Source organism: Phasianus colchicus, chromosome Z (assembly GCF_987193195.1).
Source record: "Phasianus colchicus chromosome Z, bPhaCol1.hap1.1, whole genome shotgun sequence".
NCBI classification, from domain to species: domain Eukaryota; kingdom Metazoa; phylum Chordata; class Aves; order Galliformes; family Phasianidae; genus Phasianus; species Phasianus colchicus.
In genome coordinates, this window is record NC_143476.1 from 71092403 (window position 1) to 71117740 (window position 25338).

Consider the following 25338-nt stretch of genomic DNA (forward strand, 5'->3'; position numbering starts at 1 on the left):
ACAGACAGTGTAAGAATGAACTAAAACCAAATAGCTTTAGCAGTGCAGTGAAGTTTTCCTCTACACTTAAGCATTGTGCAATTTTTTCATTTTCCATTGTTTGGTTTTAGATTAGATATATGCATCCAGGGGAATTCAAGACTAGAATATTATATTCACCTTTGATTAGGATTGGAACATTGTGACGTCTGTGACAACCTTGTAGGACAAAGGGTCCACCACACCTCAGCATAATACTTTGCCTTAAAATATCTTGTTCTATGTGACTCAAAATGGATCACAGGAACAGCTGTGGCCGTTATGCAGATTTTGAAAACAAACATCTCTTTTTATAATTAGGAATTATGCAAATTAAAACCAAATTCACTTCCCTTCCAAGGAAACAGAATCAGGCTGATGATATCCTGGTCAATATTTAGTTATGTGATTTTACAGTGGTTCTGCTGGATAGTATACCATATTACATTCTCCCAGTCTCTACCCAATTTCTTTGAAGATGCATACTGTTCACATTTCCATGTCAGCTCAAATTTTTTATAGCATTAAGGTACATAAAGAATCCTGTTCATCATCTCTAGTTATATCAAAATCTCCTGCGATTTCCTGAAATGAACAAGATTTTTATGTGCTCTCAGTTATAAATATTCATTCAACAGTCTGTCAAATATCCAACTTCAAAAGACAACTGGCTTGGAGGCAAATAAATGTTAACTGTATATTTTTTCAGCTCCTCAGCATTTGAAGCTGTAGACCTATACTACCAAATACATTTTACTGATGTTCTTTTCCTTGTTCTTGAAGTGAAGAAATAGGGAAAAAATGCAAAAGAGAAAGCTCAAGAAAGGTAACAGAATATTATAACATGAAGACAATGCTATATTAACAACAAAAATTACCTGACCTAAAGGAGCTGGACTTGCAGTACAGAAGGTCAACAGGACATGATGTATTTAAAGGTAATTGGACTAAACTGGCAAGTATGATGTAAAAGCAACAGGGACCTTTTTCTACAGGGAAACATTTCACGTAGAGACTGTTTTTCAGATATTTATCATAAACATGTTTACCTTTTAAAAGAAATATAATTTCACTGGTAATTAAAAGCTGCTCAAAACACAGATGTTTAACTCACATCATGCCTAGATTACATAAAAGTAGAAAAAATAAAATTATTTTTACCTTTTCTAGCTTTTTAGCCTCAATATGTCGCAGCACCTGTTCCCTCCAGTCATGAGGGACTTTACTTTTTCCTGTAGGGTCTAACAAGGAGTGCTCGGAGTTAACTCTTGGATTTGATCTCTTTGAAGGGCTAGTCCGAGAGTAATTAAAGTCACTAACTGACATAGTTCTTTCTGGTATTTCATTCACTGATGGACGAGCACTCTGTGGCCGAGGTACATTTGGACCATCAATGCTGTACGTCCTGGCAGAAAGAGGTCTCTGCTGCCCAGTCATTACTGGTGCAGCTCTTCCCATTGAATGCAAATCTCTGTACGTTAAATAATCCCCTTCAGGAACCTGGGCCCGCCTTGAAGGTCCAGCATCACCAACATTTACAGAAGCAGCAGAGGATACACTGCTCTGTCTTTGAAGAGTGTGCCTTGTTGCTCCAGGGAGAAATCTATCATTTGGTGGAACAGCCCACATGTCTATATGTCTACCAGTCATTCTCTGATGAGTGCTATATGCAGCAGTGGCACGGACATTGTTGTGATTGGAGAAATTCATATTGGCAGAATGTTTTACATAGCTAGGTGCTTCTGTGCTGTCAGACCTCAGCAGACGTGAAGGAGGTAAGCTGCTTTGTTCTACTTGAGTGCCTTGTTTCTGGGGCCACAGGGTGTCTTTTGCTGTTGTACTGCTGCTGTACTGAATATTATACTGGGGAGTGGAAAACATCTGTGGACCTCCTGGCACTGATCCTCTCACTACATTAGCACCTTCAGGATTGTGATTTGAGTCCAACTTGAATGGAGTTTTTGTAGATGATATTAAATCAGATGATGATGATGATCCAGGAAAAACTTGCAAAGGCTGATCATATAGAAGAGTAGCAGATTTACTCCTGACTATGTTTTTCCCATCTGCATTACCAGATGAAGATTTTACCACTGAGTTTGGCTGTGGAGATCCACTGTCACTGACAATATCATAGACTTTCAGACCACCAGGGTCCATACTGGTGATGCTGTGAGACTTCATCACAGTACCACTTCTCTGTGGTGACAGATCTTCAGTGCTCCGTGAAACAGACAGCTCAGTGGAAGAGTTGCCATCAACTGTAGTGCTTCTCAGTAGTTCATCTTTACTGGGAGACTGTACTGATTCCTCAGGATGTCCATTTACTTTATTTATAGGATACCTATTTCCATTTTCCAAGTGCTCACCTTCTTTCATAACATTATTCATCAAGCCCTTTACTGACACTACTTCCTGTGGTTTTACTCTTTCTATGGGAACTGGCACTGCCTCTTCACTAACCAGTTTATTGATATTCATGTTTATTTGGTCTAATTTGTGAGTCTCCTCTGTAGGACTACTTAGATCCACACCTTTTCCTATTAGACCCATTCTTTCTTCAATGCTCAGTTCATATTCAGACAGATTTGTAACTTTCTCCTGCACATTTATTTCTTCTTCTGCAGTAATGTTCACTTCACCTCCATTTTGCAAAACATTATTCAAATTTTCATCTTCTCGCCTGCAAGAAAAGATAACTCATAAACAATATTCATAAGGGATTTAAGATATTCAAGAAAATTTAGAAAAACTGATGTGCAACACAATGCAGGACAAAGACCAATTTACAAATGAATTTATGATTTGCTATCTTACCATTACAAAAATACGTTATTCAGAGAGTTTGCTTTGCTGGTTAGCATCATGTTCTGATTTCAGACAGTGTATGGGAACTGTTAGGTCAGGGCCTGAACCAATGATTGAGCACCTGTTGAAGGGACACAGCCAGCCCTGGGAGCACAGGTGGAAGCAATTCACTTGTGCAACATGAAGGGGTAGACCCTGATTCCACCCTTTCCTAACCACATTTAAGGGCTGGTAGCACAAGTGAAGGATCTCTACTTGGATGTTACCTTCTCCTGAGTGTTTAGCAAGCTCTGGTCCTTGGAAAGGGGTAAGCAGTTCATTATTATTGCATTGCAACCTCTTCCTTTCTTGAGTGATCTAAAACTGCTTTAAGGCAGATATATCTGCTATCATCTATCCCTACATAAGATTACTTAACTTCCACAAGAATAATTAAGGGTAGTTCAAAAATGTTAAAAAGTATAAAGCAACTGTAACTTAAGTTTCTTATAAAACACCACCAAGATCCAAGCCAACTGTAAGCAAAATTCTTGCTTTCATTGACACACACACACACACACACACAAAATCAAATCTTTAAAATCCATTCTTCAAGAGATCCTAAAAGCTTTTTAATAATTATGTTAGCAATCAAATGGATCTTCAATATTTTCAACACTATGCAAATAAAAATAGAGCTTTTAAAATGTTATACTGGAAGTATTTTGCAGGGATAGCAGAAGTTAAGGATGAAATTATTATACCCTGCTATAACAAGACATGGAATCATATCTTTCATACCAAAATTGGTCTCCAAATTTGTCCTGGTTTTTTTCATTGCTTTTTTCTTAAAAGACTATTTCATTACTTAAAATTATTTTGAAATATTAAAACTTAAGACTATTTAATGAATGATTAATTAAACTAATAGACATGTAATTTGAAAGATTGAATAATGTTTTGCTTAGTTTGATACAGTGTTTTACAAACCTGATCTTGGATAAAACAGCAGCATGTGTTTCTTTGTCTGGAGAACAGAGAGAAATATCTTGGCTGCTATCAGTATTTAAGGAAACGGAATCTGACATTCGAGAAGGAGAGGAACAATTGCTGTTATTTTGATTACTGTTATGGGTAGCTTCATCTGATAAGGAATCAGCATCCTTTGACTCATCTGTAACAAAAAACAATGACAATTTAGTTATAGACACAGAAATATGCTTAACAGCCATTTAACATCTTTAAATCACAGTATTTAGAAATCATACATTGTTTCTCAATAATACTTACTATCTTATATATTAATTTCCAGTAATACCTTTACAAACTTTTTATAAATTCACAGAAGTCTGCTGGCAATAGTTCCTATTACTTCTGAAATATTTGGTTCAACATAAACAGTACTCACCTGTTAAATCTAATTTTGCTGAGTTTCCTTGGCATAAACTAGTGTTGCATTACGTATTATTTCCCAAACATATCCATCAAATTATATCCTTAAAATTTTCATTGCTTCTACAATAATGCCAAAGTTTTCAGTTGCATTAGTCTATTAGCCCCAATGAAAACAAAGTACGCTGCTTCAAATACAGGATTTTTAAAGCTCACACATTTCTAGCTTTTTAACGTTAAATCATTGTTAAATAGCTATTTAGTGCACCAAACAGTATGGAAAAGAATTAGATCACTGAAGATGTATATAGTTTTACAAATGTAAAAGAAAGGTGTTCTTCTGCATGGCTGGGATGCAATGTATTCCCATACTTCACAGATCACATAGGACATTTTCAGAATTACTTGTCTATACTGATTAAGGTATGCACACTTAAAAACTGTATCCATACAAAAATAATTGATATGCAAGACTTCAAGCCAGCTGTGATTCTGACATGAGCAAACATAAGTGTACAAATGAAAACTTTTTTTTTATTATTATTTTTTTTTTGCTTCTAGACACATATGGGTGCTAAAAGCATACTATTTGAGAAACCAACTTTTAGCTACAGAGATGAGAGAAGTTTTGACTTTTCAGCTAGGTATAAGAGCCCAAAGACAACATTAATAAACACCAGTTTTTTCCACAGAATCATAAAGTGGATGGAGTTGGACAAAACCCTGGAGGTCACCTCTTTCCAACTCCCCCACCATAGACAGAGTTGCCATCCAACAGCTCAAATTGCCAAAAGCCAACCTGGCCTTGAATGCCTCCAGTGACAGGGCAACTTCTCTGAGCAAACTATTCCATCATCCTCTGATAAAAGAATTTACTTATCCATTTCAAATGCTCAGCAGACTTTTCTGGCTGCCTCAGTGGCTTTTCCTTCATCTATCCTCAAAAAAAAATCTTATCCTCTTACATACAACAGCCAGAAGAGCTTTTTTTTTTTTCTGGAAAGTACTGGACTGGGGACATCATACGGAATAAAATACAATTAGCTCTCAGACTTAAAAATTTAGTTTCCTCCAATGGAAATGGTTATCCAGACTGAAATTATCTTTCAGAGAAGTAACAAAACTTAGTATCTTAGTTAACAAAAACAATGATCAGATGTTTCTTTTGAGAGGAAAGAATAATAAAAGAGTAAGGTAATTCTGAAAAAAATAAAAACTGGAACAAGTTTATTCTTAAAACTTAGGAAGATAGCACAGCTTCTCTGAGAAACAAGTGACATTGCTGCCAACAACAGCAGCAATAATCAACAAATTGTGGGAGAAGAAGTAAATATGGAACGTTTCCAAGGCACATACCATTTTCTGCAATTCTCTATTGAGAGGGTACTCAGGCTAACAGTTCTCCAAACCACAAAACATTTTTCTTCCCCTTTGACTTTAAACTGATTAACAAAATGGGAATGTCAGCACAGCTTTCTCAATCATATTCAAGATACAACAAGACTCTTTCCTCTATTCATAGAATCAAAAGAATATACCAAGTTTGAAGAGGACCACAAGCATCATTAAGTCCAACTCCTGGCTCCACATGGGAACACCCAAAATTCAAATCCTATGTCTGAGAGCACTGTCCAAATGCCTCTTGAACTCCGGCAGCCTGGGCCATGAATGCTGCATGGGGATCCTGTTTCAATGCCCAGCCATTCTCTGGATTAACTTCTTCCTAATCCCCAACCTGACCCTCCTCTAACACAGCTCCATGCCCTTCCCTCAGGTCCTGTTGCTGTGACCAGAAAGAAGAGATGGGCACCTGCTCCTCTGCTCTTCTCATGAAGAAGTGGTAGGCCACCATAAGGCCTCATCCTTCTTTGGGCTGAACCTCATACATCTTAACTTCTAGATTCTTTTCCACCTTTGTTGCCCTCTTTTGGATGCTATAATAGTTCTGTACCCTTCTAATACTGTGGGTCCACAACTGCACACAAAGCTCAAGGTGAGGCTGCACAGTGGAGAGCAAAGCAGGACAATCCCTTCCCACGGTGGAAATGCTGGACCTGGTGCATCACAGAGTGCTTTGGCCCTTTGGGCTGTCTGGCATATTGCTGACCCAGATTCAACTTGCCATCAACCACAATCCCAGACACATTTCCGTGGGGCTGCTCTCCAGCTTCTTGTCCCCCAGTCTGTATCTTAATGTATTTCAAAGTAGCCACTGTTTTTATCCACCACAATACTTACCAGCTTCAACCGTGAGCTTTAGCCACAAGAATTTTCTCCCTACAATGGCTAACAGTATCACTGTAGTTGTCCCATGCTGCCTCACCTTGCTTCCAGTGGCCATACATTTTCTTTTTCTACCTAAGTTCAAGATGACAGTCCCTGCTAAGCTAAGCCAGCCTTCTGCTTCGCTTGTTTGATTTCCAGCATTTGGAATGGCCTGCTCTTGTGCTCTTAGGAGGTAATGCTTAAAAAGTGACCTGCACTGATGGATCCCACTGTTGTCAAAAGCAATCCCCCAAAGGACTTCACCAACTAGTTCTCTGAACAGTCTTAAGCCTGCTCTTCCCACATCCAGGATTGAAGTTTTGGTGGTAGTTTTCCACCTTTCACTCAACTTCTTCATTGTCACTATGGCCAAGATGGCTTCCAGTCAAGACTTCTCCCATGAGACTCTCTGTTTACAACAAATTAATTGCTGAACTAGAGAATTGGTCATCTTTCCACTAACAGACACATGTAACCACCTTTTACATAATTTAAATGGGAAAACTAGGCATTTTGAGTCAAGGATAATATCTAACCTTTTTTATTGTTGCTAAGAGCTACCACTTTTGGTTGGTTGATGGAAGTTTCTATCAGTGGTGGTCGCATTTCTGCCATTTTCATCTCTTCATCAGAAGAGAGTTCTTCTGACTCCTGCTAAAGGAAGAAACAGTTTTATATAGAGAGCACTTTAAATAAATGATTAAAGGTTAAGTAAAACTGATCTAAACCATCACCCTATCTAATAAACAGTGAAGGTAAACACAGTAGTGAAGAAGCACAGACCTAACATAGCAACTGTGTAGTACAAATCCAATGAATTTAGTAACTTTTACCATTGAATTATCATTCAGCATATCAATCAGCACATACACATTTGCTTTGTGTGCGATGAACTCAATGGGAATGATGGTTATCATTGGTGATTACTTCAGCTTAGGTTTTCATTTTGAAATTTACACTGGGGTAAACTTTCAGATGGAAGAGAAGGTATTTAAGAATAAATGATGCTGAATAGATCTAGGCTAGAAATCACTGGATCCTAACCATCAGATGGATCTCAGTGCAGTTCTGAAAGAGATAAACTGACAAGGCTGCCTGCAAGAACAGCCATGCAACAGATTCAGAATTCTATTGCCTGGCCCATATGCTCTTGTCATCTTCAAGAATACAATTTTTTTTTCATTAATATTCTCTGTAATGAAAAAAATATCTTTACAAAATACAATACCATCAATTCCATGGGGCTAACTACCTGACCAGTTTTTTTGGACTACAGTAGAGGACAGTAAAACTGAGTGAGAAGTAGCAAACATGTTGTGACCAAGTTTATAACAATCCTGTTCCTCTGTAACAAGAACAGATAACCTCTTCGCTACCTCTGCCATATTGCCCTTCCCCCTCAGTGTGACATACAACAAGTGTAATTAGCATTGAAAGGAAAAGCTTTTATGCATATGAAGTTATGTGGATTGAGACAAAGTTACTAGCAAGTTACTGTAAGGAAGTAAGGAATTTAGTATCGACAGTTGACTACATACTACTGCCTGATTTCCCTACTGGCATACAGCCAGGTTTAAAGTATGACTGCCACTGCTAGACAAATAGGGTTTTTTTTGTGGGGTTGTGGGGTTTTTGTTTTGTTTTGTTTTTTGTTTGTTTGTTTTTTGTTTTTGTTTTTTTGAACTGCAGAGAATTGTCAGAATCAGTATTTTCAGAAAGCATATAGTAGCAGGAACATCCAAGGGGGGAAAAGACCCAGCAACAGCCACAATGGCTTGCCATAAAGTCTCTTAATCACATGATAAATGCAAGCTCCAGTGCTTGCACAACACACACAAAAAATAATCAGTTCATGAAAGTACTGAGAAAAAAAAAACATTTTACATGTTGTGATTGACAAGTAATTAACTGACAAGCTCCAAAATGTTATTAATGCTGAAACATGTTCTAAATTTAAAAATAGATACATTTGTCACAGATGTACAAAGAGTTCAGAAAGTCTAAGTGTCTGATTTCTGTAAAAGAAGTCATATTTAAGACATTTTACTACTAAATACATATGAAAACATATTTTTAAGCCCACTTGTTATTTGAAATTTGAACAGGCACAGTCACTTGTATACTCAAGATTTTGCTTATTCCTACTGACAAGGTATTCTGACATTTCAGTGACAATCACAATCAATTATTTACCAATGTGCTGAAAATCAATTGGAAACCGGAAAATTCTATTTAAGAAAGAATCTTTTCCAGAGCTTAGTACTTAGATCAATTTTTGAGCTTGGCTTATTTTTCTTTAAATATCTACAGTTTCATTATGAGCTTTCTGTTACATTTTTCAACTTGCACTCATAATATAGGTAAAGTGAGAATAATATTGCATTACAAACCCTTCTGTACTAACAGTGCTTATGAATAGAAATTTTCTGCTTTTGTCAACATAAATTTTCATTTCTCTCAGAAACAAGTCTGATGCAACACCAGCACAACTCTTTGACTGCTATAATGTTCATCACAATGCCTCACCTCAAGCGTGTCTTCATGGTTAACAATTTTTTTTGTGTTCTGCAAGGTTTTAACAAGTGCAGCCATCTGCGAATTTGCAGTGCAGTGCTCAGCTTCTGGTTCAGTAGGCTTCTGCACAGAGCTTCCTGCTGAATACTGCTTTCTCTCATCAGCCTTATTCTTCATTGGAACAATTTCGGAAGTCTACAGGATTAAGAACATTTGTACAGAAAACATTTTGAAACCCTTTTCAGTAACATATGATATTAAGAATTAACATTACATATTATGGGAAACTATGAAATAGATATTTGAAATGAGCAAGTATGAAATACACGAGGTAGAAAGAAACCTCTCTAGACTGTTCAGTCGTAGTCCTCGCCCTTTTCCAATTGGTTTCACTCTCATCCCTACTGGAGTCAATTCATAACATTAAACTTTCAGTTAAATTAAAAAAAAAAAAAAAGCCAAGAGTATCTACAATAAGACAAGTGAGCAAAGACATGCCAAACAGTCCTACCACCTATTACACTACATCTTCATTTTCAGTGTTAAGAGGAAAATTGCTAGTACCAAGCAGACATTTATTGCAGACTTCTTCATGGTGAGGGTATAGAACACTGGAACAGGCTGCCCAGAGAAGCTGAAAGGTCTCCTTTACCGCAGACATTCAGAACTCGCTTGGCTGTTTCCTGTGTGACCTGATCTAAGCGCTCCTGCTCCGACAGGGGGGTTGGACTAGATGATTGTCAAGGTCTTTTCCAAACCTGACATTCTGTGATTCTTAAGATGATGAAGAGGTAATCCCCACTCTTTAATGCAGAGTATTAATGAGGAGAGAGAAGAACTGAAGAGAGTTAATGGCAATCTAGATATTTGGAAGTTTCAGTGAAGTCAGAAGATAATATTGTATCTAACCTTTACCCCCACGTCTTTTACAGAAACTGTCTGGCTTTCTCGTTTTGATTCCTTGGCAACATCTTCAGTAGACTCTTCATCCTTCAGCCTATGTACAATTGTCTGGACTGTTTTGACCATATTCTTCAGCTCATCAGGATATGGAGTAGGATACCTCTTCAGATTGCCTTCCTGTGTAATACAAAAGCATCATTCTGTTTGAATCTACCTAGATTAACATAATTTTAGAAAACCAAGCAAAATTACAAATCAATTATTTTTGCTTTAAATTTGTCTGCTGATACCAACCAGACAGAGTAATGACAACTGTAATACATTTAAATAAAAATCAGAATTAACGATTATTTCCCAACTATCCTTCTCCTGTACCAGCTACAGTCCAGCAATTTTATAATTATGTGCTCTATTTTAATGATGAGGAAAAAAAATAGTCCAGTTTGATGCTCTTAAACTAATAAATGAAGTCTTGATTTCTTCAGCAGAGCTAAGTCCGTAGTCAAAGGAATAAAAAGAATGGGAGTCAGGAATGTGAATGGGAAGAAGAGAGAGAGAGAGAGAAACATCAGTAGTAAAAAATAAATTAGAGAAATACCAGTAGTAAAAAATAAATTAAATACTGACCCGAGGTGGTGCCTCTCTCTCATCTTTGTCTTCATCACACTCAAATGCCACCTGAGCACGCTGTTTCCTCTGTTCTTCCCACAAAGATGGATTGAAGCTTTCATTGTCAGATATGAACATAACTAAAGAAAAAAACAAACACTTATAAGAATAGGATACATTACACAAAATAAAAGTCCTCTTTTTCCTGGATAGCATTTTTTTATTTATACTTGAAAAGCTAACAAATTAATGATGCTGTAAGTTGAAAAAGAAATCCTTACCATCCTCAGTCCTTGGTTGCTGGGGGAACATGTAATTTGTAAGCACAGTTTTCTGTGTGTCAGGGTCGGCTTCTTTTTGAAGGGGGATAAGTGGTTTAGACTAAGAAGCAAATCAAAGAAAAATACAGTAAGAAAACATATGCATGTACAAAGTAAAGATTATCTACATAACTTACAGAATGTAAGGCAGAGCAGTCTGAATAATTTTCAGAGAATGAAGTTGTTAATATATGTCAATAGATGATTTTCTTGGGAATGGAAAAAACAAATTCAAGAGAATAAACAGGATATTAAAAAAAAATAACACTTTTTCTAGGACTTATTATTGTCGAAAAGTAAGCTGATTTGGGATACACAGATATACTTAGTCATTTACACCTGTGAACAGCCATATAAAGTAAAATTTTGTACTCAATTTTTTTATTTTTATTTTTTTTAATATTGATATCACACTGATAACACTCTTTAGAAATCTTTCAGTATACCATGCTTGAGATCAAAGAATTTCTGGAAGCCCTGCAAACCTTAGTGCCATACAGGAAATTGGTATAGAGGAACAAAAGAAGGCACGAGTATACAAGTTACTTCTCAATAGCTTGAAATATGGACACAAAGCCACAAAGTTCAAATGTAGGGCAAGCAACCTAGCACAAAAAAGGCTATGCAAATTTTCTACAGTGGTGCAACCACAGCACTGTATACATATATGTATTAACTACTTATCAAATACCACCTTTCTTGTTTAAGAGATAACAAATAAGAAATTCCAACATCTGTTAAATTGTGTTTCGTATGAAAGCTTTGCCAGATAATCTCTAAAGTAAGGGAGACCCAGTATTGTTTATTTTGAGAGAATGGACAAAATGCCAAGGAAGTACTTGTGCACATACAAAGCACTTAATATTCAAAAGATCACTTATCAATTAGGAATACAGTCAACCATCAATCTGTAATTTTTCTCCTGGAATATTTTACCTGATTGTCCGATAGCCACATGGCAGTGAGCTGTTGCAGTTTTGTAAAGGTAAACGGCAAATTCTTCAGCCTGCAAATTACAGTAAAAGTTTATGAAAACACACTTATCAATACTATGTCTTGACAGTTAAAGGGCTTTTTTTAAAAAAATATGCATTTCTGCCTACTTCACCAAAAATGAGACAAGGTAAACTGAATTTATCTCATATCAATGACCTGAATACAATTTTTAAGACAACCATTAGCACTGCATATAAATCAATTACTGAACTTAAGATCAGTACTATTTATTTTTATACTTTAATTAGAAAAATCCTCAACAATTTTATCCTTCAATATACACATGCACTAAAACTAAGAAAAAAGGGTCACACTTAAAATTGTGGGTTTTTAAAAAATTTTTTTAATTCTTTTATTTTTAAGGGTGAATAAAATCAAGTTTAGGGTAGAGTACAAAGAAATTTGATTTAGAGAACAGAACGGAGAGTTCAAATTTATCTCTCCCAATGCATTACAATTCTGCAAACTGATGAATCGAAAAACACATTTTGCCAGTTTTTATTGACCAGCTTTAATTAAAAACATTTCTTTCCTCCTTCTTCCCCAGCACATGCGTTTTATCATATACTGTGACACTTCTGTTTTGTGTCCCTTATATGCAACACAGGAAGCTATTAATTTTTTAGCTACAAATCAAATGCAAATTTTAAGAGGATAGACAAATGAATTCCCTAGAAAAATACATGCCCATTGGCATATCTAAGCCATATGTCAATGCATGTACTTAAATCAAACATATGCCTAATTCAAAGAAACACAGCTTCATGAAATGGAAAAACAATAAATGAAATACATGCATTGCAGTCAGATTATAAACAGTGGGATGTAACAGAAGGCAGCACTGCACATTCAGAAAAATGGCTCTACTTACATCTGGGTGATAGATACCAGTTACTCTAAAATACACTCAATGCTATTGCATTTTACATGATTTTTACTTAATCATATGCTCACAAACCTATTGTCACTCAGGTTGATGACCTTCAATTTCTGCATGTCACCCATTTCTTCAGGGAGAAATTCAAGTTTATTTGAATGCAGAAACAATACCGTTACATACTTCCAATTTCCAATCTGAAAAAAGAATCCAGAGAATTAATTCACCTTCACAACTCTAAATATACAATCTATTATTACTTTAAAACAACCAGTCTACAGCTATCTTCCTTGTTAAGTATAATTAGTCTATTTTTATTTTTATCTATTATCCCTTTAGTGCTAACGAGACTGGTTCTGATTTCTACTACTAGCTTCAAAAACTTTTCAGATTTATTTGTATATTTGTAAACATGTTCATTACATATCCACAAAATGTACTTAAGAATGATTAATCTGTTTCCCAAATAAAATATGTATCGACTATTTGGTTTAATACCCATGAAAATACTTTGTTTTTCAGTTTTATAATTAAATACATACCTCTGGTGGTAGCTGTGTTAAGAAGTTATGATCTGCAGCAAATGTCCTTATGTTAGATAGTTGCCCAACAGATGAAGGCAATGTTTCAATCTCATTGAAACTGCAGTCCAGTTCTTCTACTGATATTAACCTGAAAAAAATAATATTTCGCTCTACAGGTTGGTTCATCCAACATTAGCTAAATGCTTTAAGTTTAAGTTACATTGGTACCAGTATCAATAGCAAATGAAATTCAAAATGGAACACTGAAACCCAACTAAAATTTGAATCCAAGAAAACTCATTTACTAATTGCCTAAATTCTTTTTTTTTTTTTTAATTTTGTTATTGTTATCAGACAAGAGCTTTCAGAGGTGGTCAAGGAACTGAAAACAATCAGAATAGGACAAATAGCCAAATGGGAGTTAAGAAACAGTGAATGTTAAGACATGTTGGTATTTTGTAAATTCTAGCAATACTTAAGTTACGTCAATTACAATAGGAGAAAATACATTGGAACAAATATCCATGTTCTGTTTAGCACTTAATTCTGAACCATTTATTTTTGTCATCATTTGGGACTTCTAAATTAAATTGCTGAACATGGAGGCAGACATTTAAAAAATCCTGCTAAAAAACTAGTGAAAGATAATTGTGCATGCTTAGATTTACTATTTCCAGGTCTTTTAAAACCAGTTCTATCATCTGCAACATTTAATATGGCCGCTGCTATGATAAAGGCAAGAACACTTTCAGGCAGCTGCATACCTTTGTAACCATGTTGTTTCCTTTCAGATTCTATTTATTTTATAGACTGGTGGCTACATTAATGAGTGGGAAACATAGGTTTCAATACATATTATTTAAATATGTAAAGAATATATTTAAATATGTAAAGAATACACATGCTGAGAACCAGAAAATAGATACAAAACATTTGCTACCAGTTTCATTATTACATTAATATATAGAAGGAAATAAATCAATTAGAGAAATTTAAACCATTCAACAGAGGAACTACTGTTACAGAAAAGCAGTGTGGCATTTTATTTAGGTGAAATACATACCCTCCTATGGAGTCTGGCAAATAAATTAACTGATTTTCATCAATTTTAAGAGTTGTTACCTTCTTCAGAGAACCTGTAGAAAAAACAAAGAACTAAATAAATAAAAAATTAAAAACAACAATGGAGTTCATTAAATTTAGTTTTAATCCTAAATTAGGGGGCGAAATATATCTTCTCTATTCCCCCAAATTCCTGTAGTGCTGTGTATTTACTAAAAAAAATAAGGTGAGCTTACAGAATTAATCTGCCAGCTTACTACAAACTACTCATAGGAAATACTTGTTTTAAGCTTCGTCACTGCTGACAATTACTTATCAACTATGTTTTATTCAGCTTTATCCAAAACTAGAACTTCAAAACATTTGACATGTAGGCCTGAAATATTATTTATATATTTTTAAGTGTTCTGTGTCTAAACCATAAACTTTTTAGTTCATGAATTAATTGAAAAATACAAACCAATAGTCTCTGGCAGTTGCTGAAGTGAATTACTGGATAACAATAGGTCTTGTAGGCTTTCACAACCTGAAATACCTTCTTCAACAATTTCGATGTTGTTTTTAGAAACATCCAGGTAGGTCAGTTGTTTCAAAGTGCCTATGAACTAAAAACAATAGAAAATAATATACTAGGAAGTGCATATCCTAAACAGAAGAGCCAGAAGCTTTGACTACAAACTATCTCTGAAATGTAATACTGCAGGAAAAGAGAAAACGTATTTACAGTGACAGAACAATTTTATGCAGAATATCATAACTTTATGATAACATATTTTTCTGCTAATACATATGCTTAACATGTTACTACATACACAAACACACCACAGTTACTCTGCAGCTTTCCCTGAGGTCAGTTTTAAATGCAACTGTCTGACTGGTTACCACAGATAGAGATAGAAGCTTTAGAACAGACTTAACACAGACGTACACAGTGTAACAAAAGGAGATAATACCACCCATGTTAAGTCTCCTAACGCTCAAGTTTGCATTTTGTATAAAGTTGCATTCTACATAACCTCAAAAGCAGTAACAGTGAACCAGTACATTATACTGTTAATGCTAAAGTAAACCTTGTATTACATTTACGTATGAAGATTTATACACACAAGCATTTAAAATCTTTAAAAGGGAGAGAGTGCAGTCACTTTCACATGTAAGTTATACTTTATTATGAAGTAGAAAAATTCAAAGTATACTCAACTCTTCTCAAGGAATAATTAGCTGAAGTGAAGAAAGACAGTACAGAGGACTACTGATCAGACAAGAAAGCCTCGTGTCCAAAGACTGCTAATGATTTAAGTCTGAAAGCATACCAGCTGCTTCCCAAATTTCCAACATCAGTTTACTTGAACACAAACACATGTTCATTATTACTTCAGTGACATGTCACTAGGACCTTAAGCAACTGAGAGATGTCAGAACGTTTTCTCAGGAATTTGTACACACAGCATGGAATCCTCAGCTGCCATTGTTTGCTTTACAGCCACTGCCAGTAAAAAGTCAAAAAGCAACACAACATTTACCCTGTATATTCTCATTTGCTTTTTAAGGCAAACAATTCTTCTTTGGAAGGACTAGGCTGTTCTAACTTTGAATTGAGATTTGATCTAGGATTTTAACCCCTTTCTTGATTTGGAACATGATTTTTAGATAACAGAACTTTCAATGAAAAAGAGGCTGCGTACAAAAAAATCTATGACATCTTCTAAGTAGGTTAGTTAAGCCTTAAGCAGCATTTATCCTATGGTTTTAAGTAACATTAAAATTATACAGCAGCTTCAATATATATGCTGTTAAAGCAAATACAACTGTAAATTAGAATACTAAATGTTTAAAACAAAAAAAGGGGACTTACTCCTGGAATAAGTGTTAGTCTATTACCATCCATCCAAAACTCCTTTAGCCCACTCAGTTGCTCAAGCACTTCAGGCTGTAAAAGGAAACCATTTTTTAAAATAGTCATTTAAAAAATACTGAAAGGCAAAAAAAACTTCAGTGATTCATATATTGCAACTAACATAACTAATGTCTTATTCCATACATTTGTTTCATTTGTTGATAAAAAACAGGTAATTTACTTTTTGAAATATAAATATATACCAGATATACAAAACATGATGAAAACTTGATCATTCTACTGAAGTCTTCATAGAACTAAAATCTTAATAGAAAATATTATCTTTTACAGCCACTGCTATTTTTCAGCTAGAGCATACAAGAAGTCCATCTTGCATGTAATTCTCTTTCTCCTGAAAATCTAAAAGTCTTTCTCTAAAGTCTAAAAATCCTTAAGTCCTATTAGCCCAGAAGAGCTGTTTTTCAGAAATGACAAAATTGACAAAATAATGACCTAGAAAACTGAGAAACAAATGGTGTATCTGCACATTACAAGTAAAGCATTTTATTCATAAAATGAAGTACCAGATATGGTCCCATTACAACTTATTGTATCTGAGAAAGACCTGCATAGGAAAGCATATACAGCATGGGTGTTTACCATTTAAATCTCCCACCTGAGAAAGTAATACAAAGCATGTTGTACTGCATCCTAACAACTACAACCAAGTTCAGTTAAATATAGAACTCCATTTATTTATATTGTAAATCCACAGTATCACTATATGCATTTCTGCAGTCTTGGCACCCAATAACTAATTTTCCAATAGAAAACTTTTTTTTTAAATAACTGTGAATGAAGACTACATTTTAGATAGATCTTGATGCAAAAAAAAAAAAAAAGAAAAAAAAGAAAAAACACATTTCTAGCCCTTTTTATAATTTTACCAAAGGATCCTAATGAAATAAGTTATCAGTAGTTGACCCTTGCAAATAAAAGGTTGGGAGACATGAAGTAGTCAGAAAGAAATATATTCAAATAGGTGCTTTCACAGGCTTTACTTCCTGGCTGTTACAGCATAACATAGGCCTGCATATGTTGATTTCAGGCTCTCACAGGCATATCTACACTATAATGAGCATACGGCAGTAGCGTTCAATACTGTAATACCAGCGAACACTTCCTCAAATACACTTCTGTATCTAACAAGCCACACAGCTAGGCAAGTGCTCCTTTGTTTATGATCTGTGGTTAATGAAGTACCCACTGGTAACACACAGAGGTTTGACTTCATATGATAGGTCAGTATATTTCACTATTCTTCTATTTCAGTTCCCTTATATGGGAAAGTACTCACAGAAGCAGATACATGTCAAATGAAAAATCCTGACCACATATATTGTGGGTTGTGTTTCTTCACTTAGTTTCTTTTGTATTCAAACCTAAAATAATTCATCCTGAATCTAAACAGCTTATACCCACTAAAAAGCCAAGTCATGCACAGCTTTCATGGAACTGCAACACTAAACAAGATAAGCAATAAATGTTTATAATTTATTATAAGCCAAGCCGTTACTTTTATAATTCATACATATATTACCATTAACATTTAAGTGGTACATTATTTCCACTATGTGACGGTGTTTTGTTTTCAAACACATACTCATATGCAAAAGAAAACACACAATTTTAAAAACGGGCTCCATACCACTGATACCAGAAGCATAAGGTATTAGTAATATTTGCTCAATAGCAGAATCCTTGAGACAATTTTTATATTTTCCTAATGATTACAAATTGATTATTCAATAAAGATAAAACTCACCACTTCTGTGAATTCATTACTTCCTAGGTCCAGTCTCTCCAGCTGAGTTAGTCTGGACATGGTTCTGCATGGGAAGGGGATTAATAAGAATCAGAATGAATAAAATACAATCTTCCTGTGTTCATCCAAATATATTACTTGAATCAGTATTAAGTAGTGATGCTGTTCTGTAAATAAATTAGTATCTAAGTAAGATAAAATTTGTATACTGTTCAACTAACCATACACTAATGGTCATGCTGTGATTGCCATACAAAGAATAATTAACCTATGGATTAGTTTACAATAATTAAAGACCAATAGAGTTATCTTTATGATAAATATTCAGTCAAGTCAGTCTTCAACTGCCTCAGCTTTTCACCTGTTGTTAAAATCATCACAGCTATCCCCAAAGAAAGATCACTTCCTAATGATTACCAAAAACAGACAAGGCCACAGCTGAATCACAGTAACAACAAACACTGTCTCATTTTACATTGAATCAACTTTGTCAGCAGCCTGGAACACAGAATGGAATCCTAATTATTCCTCTAGTCCTAAAACTAGACGCTAGATTACTAAACTGGATTTCATGACACATCAGTACCTCTTAAATCAGTTGATAGCAAAGACTAAATCAATGACTGAGACAGAGCAAGATTCCTTCTTTTGGCTGTTTTGGCAAAATATCCCTCTGCTTATGTTTACCTTAGGGACTCTACAGAGAGTATCTCCTCAAAATTACTATACAAATTATTTCTATTTCCTTAATGGAAATTAGTTGCACTTATTCCATTCCACTTTAATACATTAGAACATTTACTACAGAGCCAGAACAGAACATATCTTGCATAAAGTTGGCACTATAATAATAAACTTCACTGACTGTAGGCCTTCGTTTCTTTGTGTTTCACCCAACAAACATATCCATTCAACTATAAAACATATAAACGTGTTTGTAAGATGCCTTCATCACTACTTGCCTAATTTATAATACTTTCAACTATGTTAAAGCAACCTTCTCTTAAAATAGCATCTGCTTGCTTTCCCATATTGTTTAGTACGTTGGCATGAATTACCTATTTTGATTACCAGACTTCTAAGTGCTTTATGATTTAATGTTAAATTATGTGCATTTTTAACTCAGCAAGAAGACTAGTTGATTTGCTAAATATTTATCTAAATACATCCCCCTCCTTATAAATCCAAAAGAAACTGTCAGTACAAACACATTAAAAAGGAGAGAGGACAGGAAAATAAGACAACAATATCTGTTTTCCATAGCAAAAATATTGGCATATACTGCTGCATCTCATTATTTTTTTTAAAAAAGTGATTTTATAGACTACTTAAAGCATGTTCCTTTCAGAACACAGTTTTTAAACCTAGCTAAGTTATAATTGTCTATCAGTTTCTATTCTGACGTAACAGTTGAAGATGACTTCACTGGTCAAAACAACTGAGTCTCAGTGTACATTACACAAATAATAAATTATTCTAGTGCCTACTGTAGCAAAATACATAATTATATGTGTATAGTAGTCTCCAAAACTTTAATCTCTCTCAACTGAACCAGAAGAGTAGAAAAAGAGAATAATAAAGGCAGCAGCTCAGCAGGTACTGTAGGTCATTAAGGAGGTGCTGCAGAGGACATTCTCATGACAGCTACAGTTCAGTTTTCCAGCAAGGATGAAACCCTGAACACAATGAAATCAAGACAAAGAAGTCCCAGCAGGTTTAGAGAAGTTGCATAAATCAGAGTGACTTCTGTAAACTACTCTTTCAAAAAATATCGCACATAATTCATGTTATTAGTGTTAATTGTGGCAATTATAGTCAGTAATTTTGTAAACAAAACTTATATTAGCAATATGTTTAAATTACATTTTCTCCATTGAGAGAAATTTCATCTACACAGTTACTATCGCAAATTACATGTAGTTATTTCTTTCTATCAAAAATTAGTGTCATCAGAAAGAAGGAAGGAGAGCACTTCTGTCACATTAATGGGAATAATGCCTGAAAAAATTACATTCACACGTTCTGATACTATATACTTCATTCCAAATTTATGTTACAGCATTTTTTAATTAGCAGACACAGTATGGTATCTAAACAGACAAAAAGGGCATCTGAACAGAACATAGTTTAGTGCCATTTTAGTTAGCCAGGAAAACTGGCTGTTGTATTTGAAGGGCTGAAAAGTCACATCTCAGCCTACTCATATAAGTTTCTGCTAACATGTGTGCTGAATAGAGACTATACAACAGTTAGCATCTTCTCTCACAATCCCAGTTTCCCCAGCTGCTTCTCTGAGGATGCTGTTAAAACGCTGTGTGCAAAAAAAATATCCCCAGATACCTAAGACTCGTCCTGAAAAGACCACATTCTGACTTAACGGAGTTACAGTGGGATCAGAAATCTACAGAGCTAGACATGGACAGAAACTTTAAAATACAAATGTGGGGGGAGGGGAAGAAAATCTTCTGTGTATGAAGAGCAATCAGTCTGTTGGGATAATTAGCTTCAGCAGTTATGAAGGGAAAGTTTCTTGTAAGAAGTTACTCTAGTTACTTGGCTACAAATTTTAAGTTGCAGTCTGCTTTTTTATATGTATTAACTTATTAGCATACCTACAGTAGAAACCCTCCAAAGCATTTCATATAAATTTCATGCATACTTACTTTGGCAATATTTTTAACTGGTTTTCTCTAAGTTCCAATATCTGGAGCTTAGTTAATCTGTAACAAAAACAAGAAAAAAAAAAGAAAAAAGTAACAAATTATCACACACTACTCTGTATTACCATAAAAACAATCTCAGAACTTGTTCATATTGCTAAACTTACACTTTAAGAGAGATCAACAAGTTCTAAATATTTTCCTGTAAGAATACAAATATGTTTTATACAGAAATCTGCATGTTATTTTAAATTCATTTTTTTCATTAAGGTTTGGTTCTTTCTTAGTGGCAAACAAACTGGATCTTGCCCACTTTCCTGCATCTCAAACACAGTTCCTTTCCCTCAGCCTACAGTTCTTTAACCATTTCATTGGATTCATCAGCATATGCTGTCCTCATATAAAGTAGTTGTGAAATAAAAGGAGAAAGGCAGCATCATTCTGCAAAAGTTATGATGATAAATTTCTAATACAGGCAATTTATCAAAGCACTTCATCTGAAAGGCCTCAATAGTGGAATACCCGTGGTTTTTCAAAAGGTAAAACCAACTTTTAAATTTGTATTGGATTTCCTTTCATATTATGTTTTTAGTCAGTTTCTTAATCCATTTTGATATTTCTCCTAGGAGGTAATTTGACCTTTCTCTGAGTAAATCCTTGGTGCAATATAAATAACCTCTAAATCACAAACTGAATTACTTGGCCCAGACAAGTTCAAGGCAGACTCAACATTAAAGCAGCATACTGTCCCCAGTGGATTTTTGTTTGCATTAGGACAGAAGTGACAAGGCTCCCTGTTAAGTGAAACATAAAGCTCATAAAGACAAGAACTATACGCAGATTGCGTAGACAAAACAGGATAGTAAGCTCCAGGACTGAAAAAGGAGCTTGGTGAACAGACCAGCCTTTCCTGAAGGTAGTTTTAAGGACACAGATGAAAACTTATTAAGGTGTGATAACTATATTTTAAGTAAAAATAGAAAGCCTGAAAACAATACTTGCTTTTACCTCAAGATCTCATTTTTGTATGCCTTTGAAAGTAGCAGTCCTACAGATAACCTAAGAATGCAACCGCTACCTTGAAATAGAGCAGAACTTGATAAAGTCCAGCATGGCAAGCAATAGTTGCCAGCTGGTAGCAACTGCTGGAAAGGAACCTCCTCTCTGAAAGCTTTCCAAAGAAAAATCAAACCTTTAGCAAGACTGAAAGAATACTCAATGGTGAGTATCTAAAACAGGAGACTTAAAACTCCTTCCTCCTTGAATAACTGGATATTTCCCCAACTGTGTTAATGTTACTGTGGCTGCAAAAGCAATCCAGATTAAAATGGCATTTGAATCCTGTTCAGACTTGGCCCACAGGGGGCTGCACAAGCATCCACACTTAGAAAGTGCTGGAGACCTGATTTTGCACTATTCTACAGTAAGAAATACATTTTCTGTGTTTTAAAACACATTGGTTTCCAAGGAGTTATATCTTTCTTTTAACAAGAGGTAAAAAAAAAATAAATGTGAAAACAGAACAGTTAAAAAGCAAAGCAAATGGAAGATACTTCTTACATTTGCTCAAAAGCTCATAGAAGCTACTAAGCTATTTGCTTTGCCTAGAACGAAAGTGGAAAGGACAACTTCCTAGCTTTCAAGTAAGTTACAAAAGGTGTTCAAGATCATGAAGTTTAACTGTCAACCTGACCAACTGATTCCCATCACTAAACTATGTCCCTTGCTGCCACATCTTGTAAATACCTCCAGGGATGGGAATTCCACCACTTCCATGGTCAGCCTGTTCCAATATTTGACTGCCCTTTTCATTAATAAATTTTTCCCAACATCAAATCTAAACTTCCCTAGCACAACTTAGGTCTATTTCCTTGTGCCCTACCATTTGTCACCTGGGAAAATTTTGGGAAGGCTTCCATAATCAAACACTACATTTGCCCCCCATTGCTTTGATGACAGGGAAAATAGCAAGTTTTCAGTATTTCCTCACAATACATGCATGTAGTCAAATTTCTTAGCTGAAAGCAGGAGAATCATTCATATGCTAAGCTATAAATAGGTACACTCACACATCACTGACTTTTGCCAGAACTTATTGTACAACACTTTTATTAAGCTAATTCTGATTTTTCACCTCTTTAGCAGCTTTACTAACGAGAAATACTCTTCTAAAATCATAACTAATAATGAAACAGGACTCAAATGCACGCATCCTATAGTTTTTTATGTTTGGCATAAGTTTGCAAACTTACTTAGGTGTAACTAAATCAAGTTCTCAGTTCAGTTTCCACTGTATATTTAATTTAAAAGATATCCCAAATCAGACACTACTTAAAATATCTGGTGCTCCAAATTGTTGAGAAACAATATTAAAATTAAAATCATAACCAAATCATAAAAGAAGTTCTTTGGAAGCAAAACTCAACAGTACAGACAACTGTACTGTTTTTAAAATGATGCTGAGGATACACCTCTTTGATTTAAACAATCAACAATGAAGTTTCCCTTTTAAAGCTGTCACGTGCAGTGAGCTTCAGGTTTAAACTACTCTGCTTATAGATTTGCATATCTGAATCTAAATATACATATGGTATATTTAGATATGTAACATACAGTTTTCTTTGGTACACACATGCAGATTTCAGAATACTGTGTATTGGCACGGAGGCTAACTCTGGGACTCAAGCTGCTATTAATACATTCAAAATAGAATTTGGAAGTGGAAAAAAACACTACCATCTCAGAATTCCAAATGAAATACCCCATCTAATCTACTGATTTTTAAGAAGCCTAGGAGCCTTGACAAGTATCACTAAAGAACAGCAAGTAAGTAATGCTCATAAAGAAGGGGGAAAGAAAGTAGATATCCTTGACCTCAACACCATGCAAAGCTTGAGCATTCCCTGAAAGAGAATAAAATAAAGGTAAATGTTGCAAAAGCTGCATAACTGTACCAGAAGTAAATTGCACTAAATGGTTTCTTTCCTAAGCATCAAGCTAAAGATTACCGATCTGTATTCAAAGACCCATTTTGGGTCTATACTGTTCAATACTTTCCAACAGAAAAGGAGGGGCAAAAATAATTAGTCTAAAAAGACAGTCACAGTACAATAGAATACTAGAATATTGGGGAAAAAAACTGCACAACCTTAAGGATCAGGAGAAAAAAAAAGGTAGACCAAGATGCCATGGTACCAAATGTTCAAGTTATTACTTCCTTGTACGGCAATCACTCATTTTTAACTGATCTGTCCAATGGATAAGTTGATCAGTTGGGAAGCCACACTCAGCAGCTGCAGAAGGCACTAGAGGAACACTAGAGTGTAATCACTGACATTTCCAAGAGAAACAAGAAGATAATCATGACATTGTACAAGCCATTAAGAGATCTCAATTTGAATTCTAAATATAGTTACATATGTTGTAGTCCTCCATCATTACACAAACAAATAAAAATAATTAAAACTGAAGCTAGTTCCAAGATCTACAAATATAATAAGGCACAAAGAAAAGCCTGTCATACCAGAAAGAAAAAGAATTTAGACCATTTGTCTACAAATTGTTTACATGGCACAGGATGGAGGGAGAACCAGAATGACTTGTCTTAGTTTGACTCCAATTTTTGTAGAACATAGCTCAGCTTCAGAGTACCTTAACAAAGAGGATATGGTTGAGGAAGAAAAGAATGTAACTGATGTGACAAAAAAAAACCAAAACAAAACAAACAAAAAAAAACAACAACAAAAAAAAACACCCACAAACACAAAGCTTTTAAAAGAAAAGAAAAGCCATCATGATACAGAACAGAAATCCTGACTGAAAGAACATTCCTGATGTATTAAATCAGCAATATAGAAATCCCCCTCTTTGTAGCTCATATAGTTCTAAGCAGAAGTCAAATACATACCTCACTTGTCCCAGTGTTAAGATTGTCAGCAATAGCTTAGTTGCACATTTTGTTACGTTATCTTCAAATTTATTTCTTCTGTAAATTACTTTCTTGATAAAATTGTATACTTTCTGAGCAATACCATTAGTAAGCATGTGAACTTACATAAAAATATGTTGAATTTGATTAAAAACAACAGATGAGAAAAGCATTCATTTCAGTCTCATTCTCTTGGCTACAAGCCAGGATGTGTTAAGTCACTACTTCTGTTTTAAAGCAGGGATGTATTCTTAATGGCTATTAAGAAGCAGTAAGCACAGTATCAGAAGAATGGCTTTCAAGTTGCCTACAGTAAACAATTCATTCTAAACCACTTAGTAGTAATTAATGACTTCACAGTTTGCTTAACCATTAAAGAAGTTATAGTACACTGTAAGCTTTACAGAAGAGGACAGCAATGAAGAAAAATGATAGTGAATGATGTTTTTTAAAATAACACATGTTATTTTATAAATTTGGTTATGCACATCTCCTCTCCTCCTCCAGTCTGCACTTTGCTCCAGAAGCAGCAGAGAACGTTCTGCACAAATTTGAAATTAAATATAGATATTATGTTTCAAATGCAGCTCACCTGCCAAAGTTAGCTGGCAAAAACTCAAGAAATGCATCATTCAGGTACAGCTGCGTTAGGTTTAGCAGCTGGGAAAATCCATCCGGAAGTCTGCAAATAAAAAAAAAGTAGTACAGTGCCTTCAATTCAATTATATTCAAGGCATTTGACTCAATGCTGTATTAAAGAGCAGTACAGTACTGAAGTCCTACATACATATTACATTATATGGTATGGTGGTTAGGTGAAA

The 25338-nt window shown here is 34.9% G+C and overlaps 1 protein-coding gene across 6 annotated transcripts in view; it reads right to left on the bottom strand.

Annotated features, from left to right (window-relative positions):
• Positions 1-25338, bottom strand: part of ERBIN (erbb2 interacting protein) — a 106641-nt gene that overhangs the window by 12354 nt on the left and 68949 nt on the right. For 3 of the 6 annotated variants that reach the window (XM_031611595.2, XM_031611597.2, XM_031611594.2), the window contains exons 7-22: positions 25110-25199; positions 20593-20649; positions 17930-17993; positions 16123-16197; positions 14728-14872; positions 14269-14341; positions 13224-13353; positions 12763-12878; positions 11745-11814; positions 10770-10869; positions 10507-10628; positions 9886-10056; positions 8989-9171; positions 6999-7116; positions 3796-3979; positions 1180-2701 (exon numbers count right to left, since the gene is read on the bottom strand). In XM_031611595.2, coding sequence (XP_031467455.2) covers positions 1180-2701; positions 3796-3979; positions 6999-7116; positions 8989-9171; positions 9886-10056; positions 10507-10628; positions 10770-10869; positions 11745-11814; positions 12763-12878; positions 13224-13353; positions 14269-14341; positions 14728-14872; positions 16123-16197; positions 17930-17993; positions 20593-20649; positions 25110-25199 — 3220 coding nt within the window. The remainder of the gene's footprint in view (positions 1-1179; positions 2702-3795; positions 3980-6998; positions 7117-8988; positions 9172-9885; positions 10057-10506; positions 10629-10769; positions 10870-11744; positions 11815-12762; positions 12879-13223; positions 13354-14268; positions 14342-14727; positions 14873-16122; positions 16198-17929; positions 17994-20592; positions 20650-25109; positions 25200-25338) is intronic. The other 3 variants (XM_031611599.2, XM_031611596.2, XM_090131182.1) reach the window with 2 other exon arrangements.